We start from the raw sequence: 27,286 nt of genomic DNA on the forward strand, positions 1-27,286 counted from the left end.
AGGGAGAAATCACCCCACAGTACACTGAGGAAAAAACAGAACTCACCCCACAGCACATGGGGAAAGAGGAGGAGTCCCCCACAGCACACAGAGTTAAGGGAGGAGTCACCCCACAGTACATGGGGGAAGGGGAGGAGTCACCCACAGCACATGGGGAAAGGGGAGGAGTCACCCACAGCACATGGGGAAGGGGAGGAGTCACCCACAGCACATGGAGGAAAAGGGAGGAGTCACCCCACAGCACATGGGGAAAGGGGAGGAGTCACCCACAGCACATGGGGAAAGTGGAGGAGTCACCCAAGAGGATCGGGGGACAACTTCACAGAGACAAGGCAGGTTTGTAGTATGTGTCATGGCAGTGAGACAGGCAGTGCTTCACCTCTGGGTCCTCCCAGAGCCACTCCCTTCTAAATACGAGATAGACCAGCTCCAATGGAGGGCACCTCACAGACCCCAAGCAGCACCCCAAACTGCCAAGGCTTCAAAACCAAGGAGAGTCTGAGAAACAGAGCCTGAGGAGACATGTGACTAAATGTTACCTGGGGTCCTGGGTCAGGGAAAGGATGTTAGAGGAAACTTAGGAAGTATGCGTGTCAGTTAGTGAAAAGCACACAAATGCACACTAATAGGGAAACCCTGTCTGTTTCACTGCAATTCTGTAGATCTAGACTGTGCTGAAAGACAGAGTTTAGTAAAAGTAAAATTGGGGTAGCCAGGCAGCAATGGAATATGTGTTTATCAGGAGAGTCGTCGCCAGCCTCACCCTGCAAAGCAAACAGACATACCACACCCCTCCAGGAAGGGATACTGACCATGAGTGTCTGACCACAGAGTGGACCCCACCACCCAAGCAACTGGCCAGCAACTGACCAGACACACTGTGGTATGCACCCTCCTTTTTAGGCTAGCCAAGAGGAAACACCTGCTTTGGCCCCATCTAGACACTGCTGCCCTCACCCCACACCTTGGCAAAGTCAAGGTACATCACGAAGCAGCTCACATCCCAAACACCATCTCCACAGGCCACCCCAGGCCTGACACAAGCTAGCATTACCCCAATGAGGAAGCCTGCATCTCACTACCCAAAAAGCCCTTGAGCACAGATGCAAGATGCAGAGGACAGAAAGGCCCATACTAACAGGGTCAGCTTGGACCCTGGCCCAGACCCCAGATAGCTCCACAGCCCCTGGAGGCCATCAAGACCCAGTGAAGGTCAGACCCATCGGCCATGCTGCCACTACCTGGTCAAAGCCCAAACTTCAGAAAAGTCAGTATCATGTCCAGGAGCCTTTAGGGGAGCCTCTGCACCCAAGGCCAGCTGTGCAGACAGTCAGACCACCCTGGCTGGACTAATGCCCCAGCGGAAAGGGGGACAGAACAAGGACAGAACAAGGCAAGGAGCCCTAAGAGCCTTCATACCTGGTATCTCTACACAGATCCCTATGTCCACTCCCCACATGACCACACAGACAGCAACCTTGCATCTACTCTCTCCACACATCCACAGACACCAGCCCCCATGTCCGCAGGTTGACACACCACACACCCATCAGTGGCCTCAGACAACTTTTTTTTTTTTTAATGACCCTCAGGAGCTCCATCACCCCTCTGACCCTAGAACCCACCATCAGGGCCAAGTCTGACCTGCAACCCCAACGCTGTACTGAGTACTGACTGGGATGGCTCCTCTTGGGTAGGAGGAAGAAAGGACCTCAAAGCCAAGCCCCCCCTGCTCAGGGCTCCATAGTAGCTCCCTGGTGGCTTCTGCTTCCGTCTCCATGCTCAAGCAGGCTGGCAGTGTGGTCTCAAGGGACACAGCTCTCCCAGCAGTCATGTTTTATCCCCTATAGTTCGTTGAGTGGCAGCAGCTGCCTCTATCACAGCCTGCATACCTGTGCCACCCCTCTGAAGTTGCTGAGGAAGAAGGCACGCAATGTCTCTTGCTGGCCATAGCGCCTGTGCTGTGCTCTGCAGAGTCCAGCACCCACACAGCAGAGAGTAACCACCCAGGTCTACTTACCAGACTTGCCCCACGTTGACCAGGGACATGTAGAGGACCCAGAGAACAGCCATGAGTATCATGTTGGCACAGCCAGTGACCAGGATGAAGGACGAGATGCCCAACCCCAGGAGTGCAAGCAGGTCCAGGTTGAAGTTCATGTTCGACCAGTCCAGCAGCCAGAGAATGGTGGGGGCATAGCTCCAGGCGTCCCAGCCGACCTGGCCATGGAAGTACTGCTGGACACTCTTCAGGTACAGCTTGCAGGGCAGCAGGCCCTGGTCACCAATCAGGGCCTTGTTTTGCTGGAAAGCCACCAGGAAAGCCACACCTAGAGGAAGAGACAGCACAGGAAATGAGTACAAGAGCCTGTGGCAGTGTGGATGCCTTTCAGACATGTGGGGCTGGGCTGGGGGAGGAGAGGAGAGGAGAGGCAGCATGGCTGATGGTCTGACATCTGAACCACACAATCAGAAGCGGGAGCATGTTCTCAAGCTCCTGGGGCATCTTGCAGAGCCCAGCTTGGAGCAGACATGTGGCACGTGTATACACATGTGTCTTGCTGGCTTACACCTGCTGCATAAGCAAGCCAACGTCAGTATGAGACTGTGCCTCGTTGTGGTGAGCAGCTACCCGATGAAACTCAGCATTCACCATCACCACTATCCTGGTGACCCCTGGCTCCCATCAGCAGTGCTGCTCGATGGGGCCTGCAGCTAGCCCCACTGCTCACACAGTAGTCACAGCCACCCTAACTCAACCCAACACCCCTCTAGAAGGGCACTGCCACCTCCTCAGGCCATCACCTTCCACGGATGTGACTGCATAGTCAAGGAGAGACAGCCAAACTCCATCAGCACAGGTGGCACTTGCACAGGGTCCCCACGGCCTCTGGGGACTTCACTGAGGCATTGCTGGCTAGGAACACACAAGCCACAGGACGATGTGATACTGTGCTATAACCTGAACTTTGCAAAAAAGCAAATCAGCACCCTGTGATCCACGGCAGGCAGGGCTGAGGCCAAGGCAGACCTCTGCTCTACAGCACGCCAACGTGGTCAGGGTTGGCTGTTGGGAAGCACGGAGACCCCAGTCCACAGCCCCAGGAGCAACACTGGACTGCATACTCATGGAGTGTGCGATGTAACACGTGTGAGAAGCCAGCACAAATGGTGGGGTGGGGGTGGAAATGAAGACTAAAACGACCTCACGCGGCATACAAAGGGGAGCGACATTTACACGGAGGTAGAGCCAAGCTGACTTACAACAGCAATGAGTTGAGTCCTGGGGGAAAGTAATAAAAAATTTTAAACAGCTCCAAATACAGAAGATATAGTCAAGTCCTAACACTGTTCAATTAACCCATGAGAAGGCAGGAAAGAAGGAAAGAAACAGAGAAGAAGGAACAAACAGAAAACAGAAAATAACTGGCAAAATGGTGGATTTTATTCGATCACGTTACATGGGAGTGTTCTATGCACACCAAAAGCAAGGCCCGTCTATATCATCTACATAAAATTCACTTTACATACAACAACACAGGATGAAAGTCAAAAAGGCACACGTGCAAATGAGAAGAAAGCTCACAGCTATATTAATTCCACGTGCAGTAGCCTTAAAAATGGAGCACGGGAGGGGTGAAGCAGGTTAATGCATGATGATAGTGGAACAAGAGGACATGGTAAATGCCTGGTATGGTGGTTCACGTCTGTAATCCCAGCTACTCAGGAAGGTGGAGAGCAGGAGGACTGTAATTTGAGGGTAGGCCAGATAAAAAGTTCACGAGACTCCATCTGAACCAATGGCTGGCTATGGTGGTGCCACACCTGTCGTCCCAGCTACACCGGAAAGCACAAACAGGAGGACTGCAGTCCAGGCTGGCCCCAGCACAAACACAAAACCCTATCTCAAAAATAACCAAAGCATAAACAGCTGGCAAGGTGGCGCAAGTGGCAGAGCACCTGCTCAGCAAGCACAAGGTCCCCAGTACTGCCAAAAAGAAAAGAGAACACAGTAATGTCAAGTGAGCAGGAACCGGACAGCTCCTCACCACGTGGGTGGAGGTATAGCTGAGGAGAGACAATATGGTGTCTCTGCCTCTGTCATGGGAAGCTCCAAGACCCTCCCTGAATCTGATGAGTCAAGGAGGTGGAAAGTGAGGAAGCTGCAGGAGAGCTGGGTAAGACTAACCACCAATGGGACCGACGTGGCATCTGCACACTGTCACAGGATGTCTACGGAGCACTCCAGCCAGGAGCAGAGCACATATGACTTTCAAGTACATGTGGAGCACTCACCAAGACACACCAGGCTGTGAGCAAATGTCAACAGAAACAAATATCAACAGAAAGGAGCTGAATCCACAAAACATGTTCCCTGAGCACCTACTTTTTTTTTTTTTTGTGGTGGTGGTACTGGGTTTTGAACTCAGGGCTTTATGCTTGTGAGACAGACACTCTACCACTTCAGCCACACCACCAATCTTTTTGACTGTGATTATTTTGAAGGTGGAGGCCTCACTTTTTGCCCAGGCCAGTCTGAACCACAATCCTGCTGCCTTAGGCTCCCCACTATAGCTAGGATGACAGGTACGTGCTATCACACCCAGCTTATTTCCATTGAGATGGGGTCTCATGAACTGTTTTTGCCCAGACTGGCCTCAAACTAAGATCCTCCCAATCTCAACCTCCCAAGAAGCTAGGATTACAGGCATGAGCCACCAGCATCCAGCTCCACCTACATTTAAATAATAAAGACAATATTATCTGGAAATATACCCAAGAATTTGGAAATTAAAGCATACATTTCTAAGGAGAACATGTACTTAAACAAGGGAGGCACAAGAGAAAATGCAAAATATTTTGAATTGAATAAAAATCAATGCATACATATTAAGAATGATGGGAAGCAGTCCTTAGTGGAAATGTGAGAGTAAGACGCTTGTGTTAGAAAAGGCCTCGACCCTGCAAGTGTACCTGAGGAACCCAGCAAAGAGCGCCAGACATCCAGAACAAGCAGCTGGAAAGAAGTTCTGAAAGGATATGAGTAGAAACTGATGAAATTGAGAGCAGGAAAAAAAAAAATAAAAACAGAAAAGGCAAGGTAACCAAAACCTGGCTCTCTGGAAAGATCTGTATAACGACAGGGCTCGGCTTGACTGGCCAAGAGCAAGAGCACGGGAGAGGGAGGGGGTGACAAACAGACTCCTTCCAGCAGGGAAGAGGGACATTACTCTGTCCCACAGACATGGAAAATACTACGCCTTCCTTGGACCAAAATTTGACAGCTTGGATGGAATAGATAAACTGCCAAAGAAAAAAGAAATAAGGAAACTCATCAGAACCAACTGCAGTTCAGAAATGCAAGGCTGGTTCAGCAAAACACCACATTAACAGAAGGCTAAACAGGCAAAACCATACTATAACAGAAAAAAAAGTAGACGACAAACTTTAATACTAGTTTATGACTTAAAAAACTTTCAGTTTTCCTATGTAGGAAATCCCAAAGAATCTATAAAAAAAAATTAAAAATGCCAGCCCTGGGAACCAATAAGGGTATTATTGAGGTCCCAGTTATTTTTGTATCAATATACCAAAGTCAACTGTATTCCTATATACCAGCAATAAGCAATTATAATGAAAATTTGAAAAATATATAACAACCCAAAAAGGCAAAGACATAAATCTAACAAAATATAAGCAGGATCTGACTGGAAAACTAGGAACACTTATGAAGGAAATCAAAGAAGATCAAAATGTATGGAGAGATACTCCATGTTCATGGACTGGAAGTCGAAATTCTCCCAGTTAGACACACAGATTCAGCATGATCTCAATAAAAATGTCCCACAAGGTTTTCTGTAGACATGGACGAGCTGTTTTCAAAATGTTTATGGAAAGGCCAAGGAAGCAGAACGGCCAAAATAAATAGGAAAGAACAAAGTTGGAGCACTCACACTATCCAACTTCAGAACGTACCACAAAGCTACAGTAATAAAGACTGTGTGGAACTGATAAAAGACGGCCACATAAGGCAATGGAACATGAGTTGTCCAAAAGCAGACTTTCGCAGATACAGTGAATCGGTTTTGACAGAGACTCAAGGATAACTGGAAGGAGAAGGAATGGTTTCCCAGTAAACATGGTGGGACAAGTGGACACATGGTGCTGCGGTTTACATGTGGCTTGTTCCACAGGCTCTCTTGTGGTGGGGGTTGGTCCTCTGTGTGGCCAAGTTGGGCAGTGAAGAGCCCTTTAATGGGGGGGGAGGGAAAGGCCCAGTGGGAGGGCCTAAGACAAGCCCCTCCCCCTATGTCTGGCTTCCTGTGTCACTCACCCGAGCCCTGTGCTGTTTGAGCTTTCAGCCACCCACACTGTGGGCGAGATAAACCTCTGGTTGTAATTAATGCTATGTGCACATGCAGAGATGAGGCTCGACTCGCACTCACACCTTACACAAGAGAGCTCAAAGGGACCAGAGGCAAAGCACAGAAAACGAAAGAATAAAACCTCCAGAAGCAAATTTAGAAGACAACCTGTGTGACTTGGAGTTAGCAGTATGCCTGTAGATGAGACACCCAAGGCCTGGTTCATGGACTTTATGAAAATGAACACTTGATCTGCCACAGAAACATTCAAGAAAACAAAAAGACCAGCCGCAGATGGGAGAAAATACTTGCAAACCACATCTGACAAGGGATCCATACCTGCTATACCTACAGAGCTCCTGAAACTCAGCAATAAGAAAACCTAATTTAAAGAGTGGGTAAGAAGGGCACAAGGTTAGAACTAGTGTTGAAACTGTGTCACACAGACGTACAGATGGCAAGCACAGGATAAGGTGCTCAGTTCACCTGTCACTGGAGAAAGGCAATCAGTACCCCTTTAGTATGCAGTAGCTCGCACCTGCAATCCCAGCTACCTGGGAGGCTGGGTGGTTTGAGGCCAGCCTAGGCAAAAATTTTGCAAGACCCCACATCAGTCAGCAAGCCAGGCATGGTGGTATACACTTGTCATCCCAGCTACGTGGGGAAGGACAAACAGGAGATGGTTCAGGCTGGCCTGAGCATAAAGCAAGACCCAACTCTAAATATCCAATGCAAGAGTGTCTCAAGTGGTAGAACACCTCCCTGAGAAGCAGGAGGCCCTGAGTTCAAACCCCACTGCCATCTGAGGCATCGAAAATCCAGAAAACCTGAGAATGCTAAACACTGGAGGATCTGGGCTGTGGGACTCCTGTTCATTGCTGAAGGGGGTGTAGGATGGCTTGTGGCAGGGTCTTGTACAGTCAGACAGAGGTGTCCAGGGTCCACATGACCTGCCTGAGGTTCTCTTAGGCCTTTGCCCAAGTGAACTTGAGACTTAGGTTCACATAAAACCTCCACAAAAAGCTCGTAACAGTTCTGTTCATAACTGCTAAAAACTGAACACAACCAAGATGTCCCTCAAGGTGAAATTAAACAAAGTGCTTCATTCACACAGTGCAGTGACACTGGGGGGTGAAAATGTGGGAGGTCGGGCCTCAATAACATACATGATGTTATTTTGGTTGGTCCTGGGATTTGAACTCAGGGTCTGCACTTACTAGGCAGGTGCTCTACTGCTTTAGCCACACCCTAGTGTCTTTTGGCCTTTCTCTTTTCTTTTGGATAAGGTCTCACATTTTCTGCCCAGGCCAGGCTGGACTGCCACCTCCTACTTCTGCCTCCATAACAGGGATGACAGGCACATATCAGCATGCCCAACTTAATGGTTGAGATGGCGGGGGTGGGGCAGGCCGGTCTCACTAACTTTTTCCCCCAGGCTGGCCCAGAACAGATATCGTCCCGATCTTTGCCTCCTGAGTAGCTGGGATTATAGGCCATCTTGCCCAGCCCCTGGATGAATCTTAAACTGGTCCAAACTTCAAAGGCTGAGTACCATAAGATTTCACTCTTAAGACATCCTGGAAAAGGCAGAACCATCAGGATAGACAGAAACCAGATCAGAGTGGACCAGGGAATGAAGGGGAAGAGACCACCCACCTGCACTGGAGGCTTTTTATTCTGTGCAGTGCTGGAATGGTCGATAGCTCCACAGAACTATATAGCATGCAAAAGTGAACTTTCATGCACACTGCCAAAACCAAAAGCCCAGCCAGGCTGTGAGGGATGCAGAAGGGATGTAGACTGACAGTGGAGGTGTGCACTGTGAATGTAGATGTGCTCTGGCTGATAGGGACAGGAAGGGTTCTCAAGAGAAGCTGTAAGGACGAAGGAGCGGTGTGCAAGCTTTGGCTCTCAGTTGCCTCTGTCTCCTGGGGTCAGGAGCTGCTTTGCTTGTGCCTGGGGTTGAGCAGGTGTGGGAAGGGACGATGGGGGTGGAGCAGAGTCCACTCACAGACAGGCAGCTTCGGGTGGACAGGTGGAGGCTGATCATGGCCTGGGTATTGGGCCAGAGCCCAGACCTGGGATGGACTAGGGTCTCTTTAGCACACCCAGAGAGACAGAGACAACACACTGTGTATGATGTATGGTTTCTGTACAAACTGGCTCTCCCCACCAAGAGAGGCTAAAGCTGGGAGTGGACCTGGGTTCCTGACACCATTCTCCAACCAGAGGGACCAGGGCTGGGCAGGAAGCAACATGAGCTGCCAGGAAGCGTGGGGTGTCCAGGTTACCAGATGCAGTGCATGCTGGAGGGTGCAAGGCACAGCTCAAAGGGACCAACGGAGGCCAGAGCCGGGACAGTCTGAGAAGCAGAGTTGTAAGGATCCCAGAGGGGCATAGCCAAGGTGTAAATTAACTGTACAGAAGTCCTCAGTGGCACAGATGGGACAGATGACCAATGCATAGGCAGAGAAGACGTCAGCCTTCCTCTCAGAGGAATTCCAAGCAGGATCCACACACATCACTCCAAGGAGTAGTGTGGGGTTCCCCTCCCTGGAGAGCTGGACTTAGGGACCAGCTTCCTGAGACAGTGGATGACAGGCAGTGACTGGACAGGAGACACCTGACAGACACAACTTAACTGGGTGACCTTGGGTTACGAGAGGCCAGCAGAAGGCTCCTCAGGCCTTCCTCCTGCATCTGCAACTGGACAAGAACTGCCAGGTCCACCTGCACTGCCCTTGAGGGTAGTCTGGAGGCTACCTTGCAGCCATAACCAGTGGGCAGTGTCAGGTAACTCACTCTGGGGAAGTGGGCAGGTGTGTGCATGCCATGTCCCTCGGCCCCAGTGGATGGACACCCAGGCACATCTGCAGCAGGTATAGGGGATCACATAAGGTGGCTTGCCCAGAGAGTGAACCCCTGCTGAGTGGGGCTCCTTCCACACAAGGACCTCAACAGAATGGCTGGGACTGAACACTCTCCTCCTGACACAATTCCAACTCCAATGCGTGGGAGAAAAATGGGATCTGATTTTCCCAACTTAATAGTTCAAGAAAGTAACCACCTATCGGAACCAAGAGAGACTGGGCTTAGATGTCTGAGGACAGGAGCCCTGTTTAATGTCAACTCACGTGGTAGAAACAGCCAAGTAAAAAGTAAAAACAAACACTTCCAAGTCTCACAGATCTTACAGCAGAGCCAGTCAGCCTCAGAGGGCTCAGCCTTGGGCCAAGGAAGGCAGGCAGAACCAGGAGTCTGCCCAGTGGTCACTCAAGGATGGCCTGCAAACACCTCAGGTGTGGGGCTGGGGTGCACCTCAGGGACTTAGCATGTGTGAACCCTAGGTTCAATCTCTCTCGTGTACACACACACACAAATTAGTTTTCTCTTTCAGATAACCTACTGTAAAAACAGAACAGAACTGCCAGCAACACCATCCTTATTGGCTGTTTTTGCTGACTGCTCAAATCCTTGGCACAATAACCTCAAACAAATTTCCACTTAAATCAGGTTCACGGCTCAGAGGTGGGGTGGCATTTTATCAAGGAGCGAGTAATGCCACACTTCATGGGGACTCACATAGCCTGGAAAGGATGCCCAGAACCCCTGGAAGCCCAGCACAGCACCAACGGGTTTCAAGCTTCTTTCTCGTTCTGTTTTCCTCACGTTTTCCAGAGAAGAATAAAGCGTTCTACAAACAAGGGTGCAAGCAAGTGTGCCGATCACTTCAATCCTGTGCTTGGCACATCCGCACAGCCCCTGGTAGTAAAGACTTAACGCGCTACTGATTTGCCTAACAAGCTGTGGCTTGGCAAGGCACTGTTTAAATTGCCTCACCTGTCAGGGGAGTCATAAAACAGTGCCATAGGCAACGTCAATGAGGAAAGGCGAGCAATCAAGTGCAGAGGATGAGTGCCCAGACACGCCCCTGAACCACAGATTAGTAACACCACCTACTAGAGTTACAGCATCTGGGCTAAAACCAACTTTCAGGTCCCTCAAAAGCCCCGTTCTTCAAGGAACTCTTAACCTAGGGATCCAAGGTTCAACCTGGAACCGGAAAGGTATGGGTTACAGTCCTCTGTCCTGGACATCCCTTCTGAAGCTGTGAGTCCCTAAAGTGGGCCACAGGAGGAACTCCAAGTGAAGTTTGACTCCCAGGGGTGAGAGAAACATTCTTTCCCCTCCATTAGCTTCATTCTCAGCTTTCCCAGACTCCAACCCACTCTGGGAGGCAGGTGAGGGATCATCCCACAGGTGTCTACTGCAGACTGAGCGAGCTGGAGAACTGAGGGCCCGAGAGCAAAGCTGACAGGCCCCGGAGGACGAGGACCCTCTCCCCATAGGTACACCATGATGAGGGCCAAGAGCAAGGCTAGGAGTGGAGTGGCAAGACAGGAGAGAAGATGAGAGACCCTCTCCCCAGAGAGAAATCGATCATCTATCAAAGAACCAGACTCTTGGAGAGTCTGGTTCACTGTCCCAGTGAAATCCAGAATCTCCTAGAAGGTGCTCAATATAGGATTGCCCACTCAACCAGAAAACCATGACCCAAGATGACGGGAATTTGCAAAACGGATTCTCCCCTAAATATACTGACTCACAACACAACACAAATGTGTATGTCACTGCACCTCCCTCTGTGCTGGCACCTGGCTGAAATGTCTGCCTGACTCCGTGGCTTCCAGTGTTTCCTCTGAGCTGAGCTTTGAGTCCCTATGGATACCAATGGCAGCTACTCCTGTGAAAGCTGGAGCCCTGGCCAGGCCAAGCTTCGGCTGCAAGGTCACTGAGCCTCCTGTATTGGATGCTTCCCTATGTGGTTTTATCAAAGTCTCCAATGTTATTTTGGCTCTGTTTGTGACAGCACAAACTTCCAGAAAGACTCCTTCATGCTTTGAAGGATAAAGCAACCAGCATTATGGTGACTTTATTTTTTAAAGAGAGACTGAGTGGAAGCCCACACTAGCAATCCCACAGTGACCGTTCAGTAGGGATCCAGCTCTCCTGTGCACCAGGTGGCCGAATTATCACACGAAATGCAAGATGATCTGGCTCTATCATAGGAGTGTCGCATGGACTCAACTTTCCTTCCACGCGTGATGGAACTCTGTGAAGAAATGGAAGGGAGATGCTCGATGCCCAACGAGGATAACCAGACCCAAGCAGTGCCAGGGATGGCCCCTGTGGGGCCAGCAGGGCCACCCCAGCCTGGTCCTCTCCCTGTCCCCAGGCTAAGTTGGGACTCTCAGTTTGGTCTTCCTTACCAACAGGTCAGGCCATCTCCACCAGTGTCTACATACTCACAGGGCCATCCCCTCCCAAACCAAAATTCTGGGTCTGAGGAACTGAGACAGGAGTTGGCATTCACGGCTTCTCCCAGCAGTTCACACGTCCAGAGGTTTTGAGTGTGACCTCGGCTGCAGGTAGGCCTGGCAAAGCATGGGCAGCAAGGGCTCCCAGTCAGCAGGGCAAATCTGAATCTGACCCAATGGCCACAGGGCAGACCCACTGGAGAAGTGATTAAAGTTGCCCCTCCACATCTCTGAGTGAACCTCCTCTGCAAATACCGACTGCAGGGTGAGCGGCTGAGTTGAGGCCACAGCCAGTACCTTAGCTCACCTTCCCTCAGGGACAAAGAGGAAGCTCCATGGGACAGAAGGGGCTGCAGGCAAGTGCAGGATGCTTGCGGCAGTGGATTGTGAAGGGGTGCAGAGCCCCAGATCTACCGAGAACCTCTGCTCTGATCCCTTTCACAACAGCGACCGCCTGGAGCTGCAGGGCAGCAAGTGCTGCACACGTCTCTCTGCTGATAAATTCAGTCTGGCCCTAGGGCCCTCTGCCTGGCACCCTCCCAGCAGGCTAGAAGACTACTAGGCATTCTTTAGGAGCTGGAGGCAGAGGCCTTGGAGCAAGCGTACCGAGGATAAGGGGACAGAAGACAAAAGTGGCAAGGTCCAAGTCACCTGATAAGTTCCCTTGCTCCTCAGGCTAGACTTCACCCAGACACACACACACACAAAAGCAAGGAAGAGGAGGCGCGTGGACGGAGTGCGTGAGAGACAAGGGTACCAAGAGCGCAAGGGGTGCCCAGGTGCTTATACGGAGAGGCGGGGCAGGGCGAGAGAAGTAAGTCCCGGTAGGCACGGAGGGATGGGGCTGGGGAAACCAGGTGGCCACTGAGGCGCGGGACGGGGGCTGGGAAGTAGGCGCACGTGGAGCGCGGGGCAGGGAGGGGCGGGGCAGGGGTCCCGGCGCGCAGGGAGGGGCGGGGCAGGGAGGGGCGGGGCAGGGGTCCCGGCGCGCAGGGAGGGGCGGGGCAGGGAGGGGCGGGGCAGGGGTCCCGGCGCGCAGGGGGGGCGGGGCTGGAAAGCCTGGCGCCACGGAGGGGCGGGGCAGGGGTCCCGGCGCGCAGGGAGGGGCGGGGCTGGAAAGCCTGGCGCCACGGAGGGGCGGGGCAGGGGTCCCGGCGCGCAGGGAGGGGCGGGGCAGGGGTCCCGGCGCGCAGGGAGGGGCGGGGCAGGGAGGGGCGGGGCAGGGGTCCCGGCGCGCAGGGAGGGGCGGGGCAGGGGTCCCGGCGCGCAGGGAGGGGCGGGGCTGGAAAGCCTGGCGCTCACGGAGGGGCGGGGCAGGGGTCCCGGCGCGCAGGGAGGGGCGGGGCAGGGGTCCCGGCGCGCAGGGAGGGGCGGGGCTGGAAAGCCTGGCGCTCACGGAGGGGCGGGGCAGGGAGGGGCGGGGCAGGGGTCCCGGCGCGCAGGGGGGGCGGGGCTGGAAAGCCTGGCGCCACGGAGGGGCGGGGCTCGGGACTACCAACGCGTGGAGCGCGGGGCGGGGGAACAGGCGCTCACGCAGGGGTGGGGCGAGACGGGGATTCAGGCTCGCACCGGATCGCGGGGCTGGATCCAGAAGCGCACCGAGGGACTGGGCGAGGCGGGGCGGGAGCCGGGCACTCGCGGAGGGCGGGGCGGGGTCGTGGGACGTCGGCGGCAGCTCGGCCTGCTGCTCACTCACAGTAAATGAAAGCGAGGGCCTTCAGGAGCACTATCCTGGTCAGCCAGAAGGTGCCCGCGCGCAAACGGTCCGGATAGCCCTCAGGATCACGACTCGGCACGGGCGGTGACCCAGGTCCGGGTCTCGGGTCCCCGATCTTCCGCTTCCTCAGCGACCCCTCGGGCGCAGCCATTGTCCGGCCGTCTCCAGCGCATGCGCAAGGAGGGCGAGGACGCCGAGAGGCCCCGCCCACCAGCCCGCCGCCGCTCTCTCTGCGGCAGGCTCCGCCCACTTTCGGCCAGCTCCAGTTCCATCTGCTGGTGTCGCGGAGAGTACTGGGTGCCCCGGCCAGACGCCTGTTCTCAGGACTGTCCGTCCAAGTGAGGAAGACTTGGGAAGGAGACGGTGGACAGTACGTCCTGCGCGTCCCTGGGTTCGGGTCTCCAGCCTGTGCAGGGAAAGGCCTGGCTTGGAGCGGCAGAAGGGCAGGGACGCCATCCAGAGCTCCTGGGCTGCCACCTGGGTTGTGGCTGGTGATTCACACGTGCCCCCTTTACCGACCTCCCATTCCCACTCTGTGCAGAGGATGCTGGACAGCCGTTACAGATAAAGTGGCTCTGAAATTTTGTCTGGACCCTCCAGCTGCCTAGCCCACCCTAAAATGCCCTAGTGTCTCTGTTCAGCAGCAAAGCTCCACCAGGTAAACAAGTTCGGGGACTGGACCTCAAGCCTTGGGGGCAACATGGCCAACTGGAGACTCAGAGGAGGGAAGAACTTACTGACCAGTGCCTGAACAGAGTTCTGCTTTCTGATAGAGTGGGCATTCCCAGCCATAGGGATTATGGGCAATCTGTGGAGCTCTTGGGAAGAACTCATGAGATGTGGGGTTTTCCTTGTTCATTGTTCAATGCTCTTTACATATTAAAGATCCTATTCCTTTGTGCATATTGCAACTGTTTGTCTTGGTTTTGTTTTTGGTTTTATTTCTTGTGTTTAGCCTCTCAATTTTGTTCCTGGTGTTTTGACACATAAATTACTGATACTTGCATGGTCAGATGATCTGGATTTAATGTTTATTTGTACCTTCACACCTGCAGTGAGCATGGTGAGGGCAAGACTGGCTGTGGACATTGGATCCCCCAGACCTAGAGCAGACCTGCAACTCCTGGGTCCCTCCCCAGCTTCCCCTTGTTGCTGGCATAAGTACATCCTACAGTATTTCCCGTCCCCCTTTTTCAGAAAACAAAAACAAAAACAAACAAAAAAAAACCTTCCCTCAGGAGCCCAGCTGTGAAGTGTGACCCACAGCAGATGTTGCTGTGGGCGGCACAAACACCTTCCACTTCCTGCTGTGCCTCCCACAGGGCAGTGTGGGCCCAAGGTCTTGAAACATTGGGGTCTGGAGGGGCAGTCGGTTCTGGCTCATGGCCTGCCCCTGGGTCCTTCCCAGGAGCTGTCTCCTCACCTCTCCTCCTTGCTGCAGGGTGCCAGGCATGGGATGGACCAGCATGGCCATTTGGGGAGGACAGTCTAAGCCTGCAGAGCCTCACCGGGTCCTGTCTACAGGCCAGAGCCGCACAGGGGACAGAAGGCAAGAAGCATAGCTCTGCCATCAGGTGTGACCCTGGGCGCTATGGTTCAGGTGGACCGTCCTCACAAAGGGCCCTTTGTCCTCAGCTTCCCCTTGCTGGGGCTGCATTGTCCTCCCCAAAGAAGGGCACAATGGCACATTGTGCCGAGCAGAAAAGGGCCCCTTGTTCAGCATCCAGCTCTCCAGCTTGGGCTCAGCTCCGGGCTCCCTCTCCAGCTTTTGCCCAGGGTGGGTGAGGCCAGCAGAAGGGTCTGCTGGGAGCTACTGTCCTCTGCGGCTCGGGTTTCCTGCCCAGTCTGCCTTCCTGGGATGATGTCTGGAACTGGCTGGACAGCAGGTCACACGGGGCACACCCGAGCCAAGGAAAGGCCAGCCAATGGGCAAGATGCCCATTTCTGCCCAAGTGTAATTAAAAGTGCCCTGGGGTATTATACCCATAAAGAGGAACAAAAATCTGACACAGGCTACAACATGGATGAACCTCGAAACACCAAGCTAAGTAAGACAAGACAGACACACGTGTGATTCCATTTTAATGTGCAGATAGGCAATTCCAAGGGGAAGAAAGTAGATGAATGGTTGCCAGGAGAGGGAATGGGGTGAGAGTGCTCAGTGGGTGTGGGGGCTTCTTTTGGGATGACAAAATCTTGGAACTAGACAGAGGGAATGGCGTGTGACATTGTGAATGTAGTAAGTGCTGTGGAACCTTTATTTTATGATGGCTGGTTTTTTGGCTTAGGTGAATTTCACCTCAATTAAAAAAGGTGCTCACTTCTGCAGCACATATACTGAAATTGGAATGACGGAGAAGATTAGCATGGCCCCTGCAGATGGATGACACACAAATTTTGAAGCATTCCATATTTTAAAACAAAACAAAAATCACGAAAAGGAAATCCCTGAAGTAGAAGTTTCATAATCACCTGGAAGGTGTTGCTTTTACGTGGCAGAATAAGTCATTTGCATCAACTCTGCTTCTTTGTACTAGGCATTGCACAGTTTAAAATCTAGATACCAATGGGTTTCATGCCATAAGATGCTACACATAGAAAACAAAACCTCTGCAACCCCAGAGAAACGGGGTGTGGTGGTGTGTGCTTGTAATCCCAGCACTGGGGAGGCTGCAGCAGGAGGATCAAGAGTTCAAGGCCAACTTAGGCTACACAGTGAGACCCCTGTCTAAAAACAAAGCAAAATCCATATGGAGTTGCACAGCCAGAAATTCACACATGCAAAGAAAAAGTCAACCTGACAGAGGCCAGAGGGAGCTGAGAGGAGGCAGAGCTGCTTGGGCCTTGGGGACAAGAGCCCCAGAAAAGGAGGAGATTGTGTTGGGGAGGGGTCCTGTCCGTCCCTAGCTGGGGCGCCAGCAACCTCCCCAGCACAGCCACCGGGACAGGGCACACAGCCTTTGGCTGGCGGCTCTCCCAGCAGCTGCTGAACGGCTTCACAGAGGAATAAGCCCCTCTGTCAGCACCTCATCCAGCTGTCCCCGGGCACTCCAGCCCTGCAGCCCCCACCACATCAGGGCCATTGTCCCCGACATGCAGTCGCAGCTGTCTCTGGCACCCTCATGAACCCAGCTTGGGCCCGAATCACGTCGTGCACCCTTCATTTAGTTCAATTTTTCATGTCTCAAAGTCTGCTTGGGGAAGGAGGGGCGGGCAGGACCCATGGATGCTCACATCTGTTGCCTTCCCCTGGCAGGGGGGTCAGTTTGGGCTGCTCTTGCCCCGACTGTCCAGCGGCCAAAATCGCTGGGGGAGGCTGGCAGGTGCGATGGGTGGGTAAGGGAGTGAGCAGGTGTCGTAACATTTGCGGGCTGTGCAGAGGCCGTGACTCACAGGCGGCTGTTCTGTTGGCTCACGAGTCTCTTCTCCTGTACCCTCAGCTCCCCCTGCACCCATGGAGGAGATGGGGCACCAAGTGTCCGCAGCCAGTGATTTCTAGGCAGAGTGGAAGCAAAATCTCCCAACAGTTCTATTCTCTGGTGGCAGTCGTGTGGGAAAACATGGATGTGCCCCTTTTATTTTTGGAATTCTATTCTGAACTGGAAGAAATCCTGGAAACTGGTCAACCCAGAGGTCAGAACCTGGAGGCCTGTGGGCTGGATTCTGCCCACAGAACTGTATCAATCTCTGTATTGGTCACCAATGGCCCCACTAATGCTGTCTAACAAACAGCCCCAAACTTTGAGGCCTGTATGTAGGCGGTGCCACCCAGTACCAGACCCCACAGGTTGGGCACAGTGGCAGAACCAGGCAATTCCTGTGAGGCTCTGCCCAAGACTGCTCTGACCCTTTCAGACCTGGCTTCTTCTCCCTCAACACTGGCTATCTTGTGCTGTGGGGGAACCACAGAACCCCTGGGAAAAAAGCACCTCGGAGACAGCAGAGATCTTCCATGGGTGTGTTTAATTTTCCCTTGGTCCTGAGGGTTGCCAGAACCTTCCATCATAGCAGAGGAGCCAGCAGAAGCCCCTCTTCCTACAAGCAGGTTTTTCTTCACGGCAAATTCATTTCAAGACACCATCTGCCTTCATGGTTATATTGGAAACGGCTCTGCTCTGAGGGGCTCAAATGTGGACACTGTAGGCCAAAAACCTCATTAGATCTGAGAGTCCAGCTTGAAAGGATGGGCACCGAGCTTGGCAGAGTGTGGGCTTAGAGGCTGGTTTGTGAAATCAAGAGTCCAGTGAGTATCCTGGTCTCCAGTAGATATGGCTGATAGCCTCTCCCAGGCTCAGAGTCACATCTCAGTGCCCAGAGGAGCCTGGCACAGAGCAGTTGATGGGGAAGACAGGAAGGGCCAGGGTGGGCTGCAGTCCAGAGGAACAAGGGTCTGATACAGGGCTGGGGCCTGGAGGCCTAGATGTCTGGTGTCAGACACCATGAGCCAGCCTGGTGCAAAACACCAACCCACACACGTGGGCACAAACAAGGTGGGACGTGTGGGTCTATGGAATGAAGAGATCCCGAGGAAGCCTGGCAGAATCCAAGTCCAAACACCAACAGTCTGTGCCATGCTCTCCAGCACATGGTGCTGGTGCCTGGCTGAAAGGTGGTATGGTCCTCACTTCAGCCCAGGTATGGCTGCTTGCAAAGCCTGAGACCTTGCTTAGGAAAATTGTCGGTTGCAGCAGTGCTTCAAACTCTGTGCATCAAACAAAAGTGCCAAGCACCAATGTGTGCTGTGAGAGTAAAGCTTCACCCACGGGCCCTGGGTAGGTGGACACACAGGCAGCAGGGACCACTGTGGTTCCCTACACACCTGTAGTCCCTGTGCTCACCTGTCACAGCAGGATAAGAGCACTGGGTAAATCCTTTGATACCCTCCTTACCTCAGAATCTTTTCAAACTGAGTGCATCCCTCCCAGGGGAGTCCCACCCTGCAGTCAGTGGCCACTCCCAGGAAGTGTAGTTTACTTATCAGGAGGGCTCCTGGGGCATCGAGGAGAGCAGACAGGTAGGTGAATGCATGCTCGCCCTACCTGGAGGCCAGTGGCACCCCAAGAATCCTGGTCTCACCACACACGGAATGCAGGAGTGGGTGCAGAGAGACCAGCTCCAGCCACCAGCTGGCCAGGAGGCTCTGTTCCTGCAGGGCCGGGCTGAGAGGCAGGGCGACTTTCCATTGCACGCACAGAGGGGCGAGGATGGACATCAGCAGCTCCCAAGCAAATGTCAGCTTGACCAAGGGGCCAGCTTTGACCCTAACCAGAACTTCCATTCAGTCAGCTCTTGATAAATTAAGGTGCATGTGTGGAGGGGTGGGAAAAGAAAGCACTTCCTAGTGTCTGTTACTGGGAGGCCGGACTCCTAGGCATACCAAGTCCTGCCTCTCTAGGGACCTGGCAGGCAGGATGTCTATCTTCAGCAGCCACTGACTGCTCTGAGTTTACTTTCCCTACTCCCACATTTCATTTCTGCTAGACCAGCCAGTAATTAAAAGTAGCAATTAATTTCCAAGGCTGCACAGGATGCCATGTCAACTGCCTGACACACCTCTCTGAACACAGTGGCCGAGGGAGGCCAGGCCAAGGCTGTGGACACACAGGAACACACCAGCTTAGAGTTCATAGGCCCACTTGGCCCTTTGCCAACGGACACAGTGTGCCCAGACTCCAGGACAAGGGCCAGACAGACTGGGAGAAGGGCACGGAGGGTGCAGTACAACCAGGACCCTCCTCCACAGTGACACTCAGCCTGCAGCAACCCCTCCATCGCCAACACACATGCAGGGCTTCCTGAATCACTGTCCCTAGAAGACAAAGGTAGAGAAGCAGGAGGCTTTGTGCCTGGAACGCCACTCCAAGCCAGGACTGGCCCTCACTGTGGTACGCATGGTGCCGCCAGGACACACCTCCTTCTTGCACCTGCAACAAGGCGCCAAGTCGACTCTGCAACTGTGGGCGGGCCCAGCAACTGTGTTCTCACCCCCTGCAGCCCCTGGTCTAGGGATGGATACCTGAGCCAAGTTCAGCCAATCATTTCCTCGCTCTGAAACTGCAAAGCCCACCAGATGATGGAGAGGTCATGAGACTGGGATGAAGTCAGGGAGGCTGGGGCAGAGCCAACACCAGCAGGAGGAGGTCTACCCCTGGACAAAGACCTGTGCTAAGAGGTGGCTCAAATGCTGCTGCTCAAGTTATAAACCACTCTGACTCGACTTGTTCTCAAATGCCCGTGCTCTTTGCTTCCTCAGGACCTTTGCACAAGTTGCTGCGACCCCTCCCAGGAAGTGCTCTTTCCTCCTTGCTCCAAAATTGGAAGTTTTGGTTCTCAGCTGAACTGTCATGTCTTAAGCCCTCTGGGACTATACTTTCTAAAGTCCCTCCCCTCTGGGGACCATTTCAGTCCCTGGAGAGGACTCTCTGCCCCCCCACCCCCACCCCCAACACCAGCATACTATAGTCCCGATCCTATTGCCTATGAGAGCCATGGCACGAAGCTGTGTTCAATCACTGCTAAGGACACTCCTGCCGTCCTGGACAACTCCCTCTGGAAGCCACTATCCCATGTCCACTCAGGACCTGCTTAGTGGGTGAGGACACAAACTCTGGTAAGCACAAAGGAAAGCAAGGGCCAGACAGTACTGGCATTTCCCTGAGGACTTCAAGGTGGCTCAGAGATGAGTTAGTGGGACCTCAGGGACCAGCAGTATTCACTGACCCTAATGGGGTCAGGGTCAGGAAGAGCTGAACCCTCAAGCTCACAACTGCAATGTGGGAAGTGCAGCCCCAGCTTTCAGCTCCTCCCCACCAGTGCCCTGAGGGGTTTCTGCAGCCAGGGAAAGGTGCAGGCTCTGGGCAGAGCCTGGGATAGGCCTTCACTCTTGAGCTTGTTTTCCTTTCCTCCAGAGGTCCCAGGAATCACCTCCTCTGTGTCCTGGGGATATGAGAATTAGGTGTGTCATAACTCCCTGAGGGTGGAGGCCAGGGAGAGGCTGCCCTGCAGCCAGTGTAGTCTGGAGCTTTTTGTTTTCTTAGCAAAGCAAAGTTCTCCATTAAGACTGAGGCCCCTAACAATGGGGCCCAGGGACTATGGATCCCAAGTTCCCAGAGACAAGGGGCTGAGAGGCAGTGAGTTTGAGCAGGGTCCCCATCCTTGATTTCTCCACTCTACACCTCTGTCTGGCATGGACTCTGCTCTGATAGCACCCTCCACTGGTGCATCCCTGGGGACTGGTGGGGAAGGGTCTTTCTTCGTAGTGACAGAGCAAAAGAAGGCAGATGAAAGGACAAGGAAGAAGTGAGCCAGCTCCCCATCTGTGCTCACAGGGACCCCTGACCTGAACAAGGTCAAAACCAAGAGCACCTTCTCTTCCTAAACTGTCACCTCAGTGATGGTGGGAGGTCCCTCGCTCTTCAGCTCTCTGCATGGTGCTGTCCCACTCCAAAAATCAAGGTCGGAGGGCCTGGTCAAGGCCTCCCCCTTGGAGTCAGGAGGTGGGAGGTGGGTCCTGCGCAGTCAGAGGTAAGCTGGCTGCTGGGTTGTTAAAGGGCATGCTGGAGGCCTACTACTCAGGATCCACAGAAGTCCCATTTGGACTTTGCCGGTCCCGGAGCAGCCCTTCTGCTGAGAGGAACAAGAGTTCTTCTGCGGCTGCTGCATCTCCGGCCCCGGAGTCCACGGCTTGGGACTGTGCAGCTGGGGGAACAAAGTGGCCTCGTTTGGGGTCACCTGGGTCTCGAGAGCCACAAGCACGCCGCCCCCACGGTGGCCACCCTAAGGGGAGGAGGCGGTGGGTCCGTCGCCTCCCGCGAGTTTGGCGAGAGAATCCGAGCCACCCTCAGGGACTGCCGGGCTCGGGGCCAGCTCGCGGGGGCGACCTCAGGCGGGGCTCGGAGTCGCGGCTCGGAGCTCGCCTCGGGGGAAATGTCCCCTTGTCGACCCCAAGCATTCCTCCTCTCCAGGCGCCTAGGCGCAGCGGCTTGGCGTGGCCTCCGCCTCCGCTAGACCACCCAGGGCCGCCCGCCAGGGCCTCCACGCCCCCGCCCCGGGTCACGCCCGGAAGGCCCCGAGCCCCCGCGTCCGGCCCCACCATCCTATGACTGCCCCAGGGACCCAGCAGCCTCGGCCAGCTCTGCCCCGCCCAACGCTCCCACCCCACGGCTACCCGGGCCCCCACGACCACGAGCCCCCAGCGCTGTCCGGTCCCCCAGCTCATGATCGCGCGTTACCTGGACTAACAGCGGGAGCGGGGTGCTCCTGAGCGCGGAGCCCGGCAGTACCGAGAGCGGGACGTCGGGGCTCCGGACCCTGTGGACCCGCTTTCCCGCTGGGCGTCGGGCTCCGCGGAGCTGAGACGCGCGGCACAGGACGGAGCGAGACGCAGCCCCGCCCGTTCCTCTCTTGCCCGCCCCCGGGAAGGGGACCGCGGGGCGCAGGCTGCGGGGCGCCGGGCCCACGTGGTGCGGCCTGGAAGGGTGGGGGCCGCGGGCTTTCTTCGGGGTTGGGGCGGGGCTGCCAGGCTCCGCCCCTAGACAGGGGCGCGGGCCAATTGGGGCCGTGAGGGGCGGAGCCTCGGCCGCCGCTTAAAGAAACTTGTTGCGGGTCCGGGAGCGGGGACGGAGCTGCGGCGGCGGCGAATTGGGAGCTGGGCGACGGCTGCAGGGACGAAGGTTGGGCCCTGCGCGGCGACCTCGGGTCCCGGAACGGCTGCAGCGCGCCTGAACGCCGACCCCCGCGCCCATCCCCAGTGCGCGCCCCTCCGCGCGCGGCTCCAATGCTGGACATGAGCGAGGCCCGCACCCAGCCCCCCTGCAGCCCCTCTGGCACCGCCAGCTCCATGTCGCACGTGGAGGACTCGGATTCTGACGCTCCGCCGTCGCCAGCCGGCTCCGAGGGCCTGGGGCGAGCGGCGGGCGCGGGGGGCGGCGGCCGGGGCGACGCGGCAGAGTCGGCGGACGAGCGCTTCCCCGCCTGCATCCGCGACGCCGTGTCGCAGGTGCTCAAGGGCTACGACTGGAGCCTGGTGCCCATGCCGGTACGCGGCGGTGGCGGCGGCGCGCTCAAGGCCAAGCCGCACGTGAAGCGGCCCATGAACGCCTTCATGGTGTGGGCGCAGGCGGCGCGCCGCAAGTTGGCGGACCAGTACCCGCACCTGCACAACGCGGAGCTCAGCAAGACACTGGGCAAGCTGTGGCGGTGAGTGCGGGGATCCCGGGAGCGGGACCCCTACCCGCGCTGTCTGCGGACTGCCCCGCGGGGGAAGCGCAGGGGCTGGACGAGGTGGCAGTGCGCCCCGGGATTGGGCTGTGCTCCCAGCGTGGTTCCAGGGTAGGTCCGGTGGAAAAACACCAGTCGCCAGGTGCTGAAATCAGGTTGTGGATGAAGGGCGTTTGCCTGGAGTGGGGCTCTCTGGCTCATTCTCCCCTCTTGGGACACGCTGTTGAGGGTTGTGGAGTTGGGGACCCCATCTGTGAGTGACCTGCCTCAGCTGGAGACCTGCAGGCACAGGGCAGGCAGCTAGCTGTACTCTTGGAGGTGCCCTTTCCTGAGAAAGGGCTGGGACCCTGATCTCCCCACCACCCTTGGGAAGGGAGTCCAGAAGTTCTGCCCACTGGTACAGTCTCCTCTTCTCCCTCTCCCTGGCCACCTCTGCACCCAGAAGAGGGGAAGGAAGGCGTGTGGGTGAAGAGACTGGTGGAGGTTCTGTGCATACTTTGGCATGGTGAGAGTGAGTGTTGTGTGAAGCAGAGAACTTGCTGCTAGCCTCAGCCCACCCTTACCAAACATCCACTACTTGAGTTTAAAAAGCTGGGCCGGGGTGTGAGTTGTCCGTCCATCTTTTCAACGTGGGCACAGAGCCCATTGGCTCTGCACCTCTGAGTCCTGCCCCACAAGCAATTAGAGGTGCACAACTGGGAGTCTGAGGGGCTTGTGTGCTCTGAGGATAGGCATTTGGATTTTGCCCTTGCTACTGGAAGCCTGGGAGTTGGAGGGGCAGCAGCCCAGCTGAGTCCAGCACCAGCACGGTTCTCGAGAAGCCTTGCCTTTGTGCACAGTTCTCTCTGGGTCCTGTCTGCCTCCCCACCTCCCTCAGAAAGCTCCAGAGGGAGGGAACAGACAGGCTAGGAAAGAGGGGAAGTCAAAGGAAGAAGACAAGACAGTTCGGGTTTTGTTCCATAGTAAGCACACAGACCTCACCAAGCAGGCCCCGAGGGCTCAAGCTGGGAGGGTCTCAGAGAGGGGAGTGTCCACTTGGTGCCCAGGACGCTTAGCATGCGGGGCAGCTTTCCCTGCTGGACAGTGTCTCCAGTGCCCTGGCCTATGCCTGTCGCCAAACCAGTCCCCACGGGGCAGCATACGTGCCGATTCTGGCTACACATGGTCAGCACTGGAGCCCCGTGGCCATCCCTGCCCTGCTGTGTGCTCTGCAGCTTGCTGAGTGAGAGCGAGAAGCGGCCATTCGTGGAGGAGGCCGAGAGGCTTCGTGTCCAGCACAAGAAGGACCACCCGGACTACAAGTACCAGCCACGCCGGAGGAAGAGTGTCAAGACCGGACGGAGCGACTCAGACTCCGGCACAGAGCTGGTCCAACACCCTGGCGGTGCCGTGTACAAGGCTGACTCAGTTCTCAGTGACTCACATCACCACGGCGACCACACAGGTGGGATCCAGGGCCCTGCAGCGTCTGCGATCCCCGTGGGAAAAGTCAGTGGATGGCTGAGCCTTAGGGGCCAGGGGTTCCCAAAGAACCAGATCTTCCACAGGTACCCCGAAAAAGCCCCCAGTTGCAGCTGTTCCTGATCCTGCGGTGGGGTGGCCATTTATCCTCATGAGCCTGAGAGCCCCAACTATTGTGCTCAGTCTGACACCCCTGAGATGGGTGTTTAGCTGGACTTACCGACAGGGTCTCCATTCTCTAATGCAAGCCACTGTCAGAGTAGGGTCAGTAGCCCCAGCTTCAGAATTAGGATGCCGGGTGGGGTCCTAGCAGCCGAGCAGCCTCACTGGAGCTAGCCAAAGCCATGATCCTCAGTTTGTTCAGCTCTGACTGGGAAAGATGGGTTCTGTGTGAATTCACCTTGGTCATGTTTACGGGGCCAGGCATTCCTTGACAGCTTCATTAATGCTGGTGGGGCCAGCTGGCCACCTTCCTGCTCACCACCTTGGTCTTCAGGCAGGGGCCTTGAGTCTCCCCGCAGAACAGTGTTTAACGGAATTTTCTGGGCTGAGGAGTGAGGTCTGGGTCTGAGCTGGCAGGAATTTCTGGGAAAGTAAAGAAACAAAAAGCCGTTGATTCGTACCTGCGGCAGTTAGCTAGGTTGCTGGTGTCGCCCGCCGGCGCCACCCCAGCCCTACAGAAGGGGCATTCATCCCTGCAATGTGCTCTCATCCCCAGGCCAGACCCACGGACCTCCCACCCCGCCCACCACCCCCAAGACAGACCTGCACCACACCGCCAGTGGGGGCAAGCAGGAGCTGAAGCTGGAAGGGCGCCGTCTGGTGGACAGCGGGCGTCAGAACATCGACTTCAGCAATGTGGACATCTCGGAGCTCAGCAGTGAAGTCATCAGCAACATGGACACCTTCGATGTCCACGAGTTTGACCAGTACCTGCCCCTCAATGGCCACTCGGCCCTGACCACAGAGCCCAGCCAGGCGGCTGCTGCTGGATCTTATGGGGGCACCTCCTACTCCCACTCAGGGGCAGCCGGTGTTGGGGCGTCCCCCGTGTGGGCCCACAAGGGAACCCCATCTGCCTCAGCGTCACCCACCGAGGCGGGACCTCCGCGGCCACACATCAAGACGGAGCAGCTCAGCCCCAGCCACTACAGTGACCAGTCACATGGCTCTCCAGGCCGTTCTGACTACAGCTCCTATAGTGCCCAAGCCAGCGTCACCCCGGCCGCCCCTGCCACAGCCACCAGCTCCTTCGCCAGTGCACAGTGTGACTACGCTGACCTGCAGGCCTCCAACTACTACAGTCCCTACCCCAGCTACCCGCCCAGCCTCTACCAGTACCCCTATTTCCACTCGTCACGCCGGCCCTATGCCTCGCCATTGCTCAACGGTCTCTCCATGCCTCCCGCCCACAGCCCCAGCAGCAACTGGGACCAACCAGTGTACACCACCCTGACCAGACCTTGAGGCCACCCATGCCCTGGGGGGATTCAGCATCCGTGGAAGACAGCCAGGTCCCTGAGATCTCCCAGAAGAGTGCTTTTAGCGAGGGGGAAAGCAGCCAGCGTGGCCGCACTCTTGTCAAGTGCCTGCTGAATCTGTGGGAAGCCAGGCTTTGTCACCAGATGTTTCTTTGCCTCTGGATCTCCAAACTTCTGCCAGCAGACAGAGCTCTCTCTTCCTTCTTTCCTCTCTCTCTCTCTCTCCCTCTCTCTTTCTTTCTCTCCCTCCCTGAGGTGACTAGTGATTCCAAAATAGTCATTCATTCATTCGAGGACCTGTGGCACCCGTGCATCTGGGTTTTGCATCTCAGTAAATGAGACTTGTCAGCCACAGCAAAGGAGGGAAGGGCCTGAGAATCAGGGCTGGATATGTTCAGATCCGCACCAGCCTGGATGCCAAGAACCTCCTAGGACCAGAGGATGCTGTTGCTGCGGCAAGTACAGCCTGAGGACACGTAGGGAAGTGTGTACTTGGACAACTTTTGGGACCAGCCAGGAGACTGTAGTCAAAGTTCTTCCTGGCAAGGTTTGACTGAGATGAACACTTCTCCTTTCATGTTTTTGTTTTTGGTTTTTTTTTTTGATAATTTTTATTTTAAAAGCTTAAACGTGTTTGTTTTGAAAGCTGTTAAAGACGTATTTATGTTCCGTATTATTTTATCTTTAATTAATGAAGTAATTTGTGCAGAGAGTAGAATTTAAGACAGAATAAAAGCCGGGGAAGCGTCTGCACGAGGGGCAGGTTGGAGGTGGGCTCACAGTGCTCAGAGGCTTGGAGTTACTGGGCCTTTGAGAAGCCCCCTGAGTCTCACGAGTTGGAGGGAGCAAGATTTTGCCTGGTGATGTCTGATCAGAGAGGAACACCCAACACCGGCATCGGGTGACTTTGGAGGCTGGAGTGCCATCCCCTCCCAAGACAGTGCCAAGTGGTAGAAGACAGAATTTCCTGCAAATGGTGGCTGTGGAACAGCGATAATCTAGGCTCTCTGGCATCAGGCGCCACCTACCAAGCTGTGAAACTAAACCTCCTCCGCTAAACGTTTCATAGGTTCCTAGTAGGGGGTTATACCTGATTTACCGGATTGCTTCCGCCGTGTGTTAAGCGTATGACAGCTGCCTACTTCCGCCTATTTCGTGGAAACTTGTGCCTTTGAAACTTTGTAAATTTAAATACATCTGAGAAGTTGCTTCTTTTTACTTTTTCTACTTTTCCAATCTTTTTCTAGGAAAGACCTCGTGTTTCTTTATTTTTTTTCTCTTTTTTTGCGTATCTTTCTGGTTGGGGGGGTGGGAGTGGGAACCACAACAAACTCATTTTTATGCAATCTGTTTGGTTTGTTTTTTTTTTCCGGTGTCAACTTCAGAAAAGACTTTTGCTCACCTGCCTGCTGTGTTTCGCTACTTTCTGACCAAGCAGTGCTAACTTTTGTACAGATTGATTTGATAAGATTAAAAAAATGCTTTTTATCTATTCGGACTGTGTCTTGTGCACTGTTTTCCCTGAGCCTGAGTACCACACTGGCACGGTTTCCTGGCAAGGGTGGGGTTAGGTTCTACCGTGGGTCTGATTCCAGGGGGCTTCTGTGAAGAGGTAGCCTGGAGCCCACCCAGAACCCCCCAGGGCAGGGGTCAGATACATCCCTATCAGCCGCTGGGTCTGAATTTCAACACCCTGCTCTTAGCTTCCTCTGTGACCAGTTTCCT

General features: G+C 54.9%; 2 protein-coding genes, 1 long non-coding RNA gene and 1 other non-coding gene across 4 annotated transcripts in view; 2 read left to right on the top strand and 2 right to left on the bottom strand.

Moving 5' to 3' along the window:
- LOC141418599 (lipase maturation factor 1-like) overlaps positions 1-13,575 on the bottom strand; it is a 37,696-nt gene extending 24,121 nt beyond the window's left edge. Inside the window, exons 1-2 of the mRNA XM_074059976.1 lie at positions 13,380-13,575; positions 2,021-2,330 (exon numbers count right to left, since the gene is read on the bottom strand). Of these exons, the coding sequence (XP_073916077.1) occupies positions 2,021-2,330; positions 13,380-13,551 (482 nt within the window). The 5' untranslated portion in view covers positions 13,552-13,575. The remainder of the gene's footprint in view (positions 1-2,020; positions 2,331-13,379) is intronic.
- On the bottom strand, positions 11,265-12,129 carry LOC141418600 (uncharacterized). The gene is made up of 2 exons (XR_012443240.1): positions 11,676-12,129; positions 11,265-11,478 (listed from the first exon to the last, which is right to left on the bottom strand). It is a non-coding gene; the product is annotated as an uncharacterized lncRNA (long non-coding RNA).
- A 2,138-nt stretch (positions 13,576-15,713) lies between the features above and the next one.
- Positions 15,714-15,817, top strand: LOC141418658 (U6 spliceosomal RNA). Its single transcript, XR_012443325.1, has one exon. It is a non-coding gene; the product is annotated as a U6 spliceosomal RNA (small nuclear RNA).
- Positions 15,818-22,012: 6,195 nt separating this feature from the next.
- Positions 22,013-27,053, top strand: Sox8 (SRY-box transcription factor 8). Its single transcript, XM_020176371.2, has 3 exons — positions 22,013-22,598; positions 23,834-24,063; positions 24,799-27,053. Exons 1-3 carry the CDS (start codon positions 22,177-22,179, stop codon positions 25,545-25,547), a joined length of 1,401 nt encoding a protein of 466 aa, XP_020031960.2. The 5' UTR covers positions 22,013-22,176; the 3' UTR covers positions 25,548-27,053.
- The last annotated feature ends 233 nt before the right edge of the window (positions 27,054-27,286 follow it).

Source organism: Castor canadensis, chromosome 17 (assembly GCF_047511655.1).
Source record: "Castor canadensis chromosome 17, mCasCan1.hap1v2, whole genome shotgun sequence".
NCBI classification, from domain to species: domain Eukaryota; kingdom Metazoa; phylum Chordata; class Mammalia; order Rodentia; family Castoridae; genus Castor; species Castor canadensis.

Bases quoted from the DNA above. Each gene is read 5' to 3' on its own strand.
- Sox8 (XM_020176371.2), top strand. From the start codon at position 22,177: ATGCTGGACATGAGCGAGGCCCGCACCCAGCCCCCCTGCAGCCCCTCT. The intron at 22,599-23,833 runs GTGAGTGCGGGG...TGTGCTCTGCAG, and splicing joins ACACTGGGCAAGCTGTGGCG to CTTGCTGAGTGAGAGCGAGA. The intron at 24,064-24,798 runs GTGGGATCCAGG...TCTCATCCCCAG, and splicing joins TCACCACGGCGACCACACAG to GCCAGACCCACGGACCTCCC.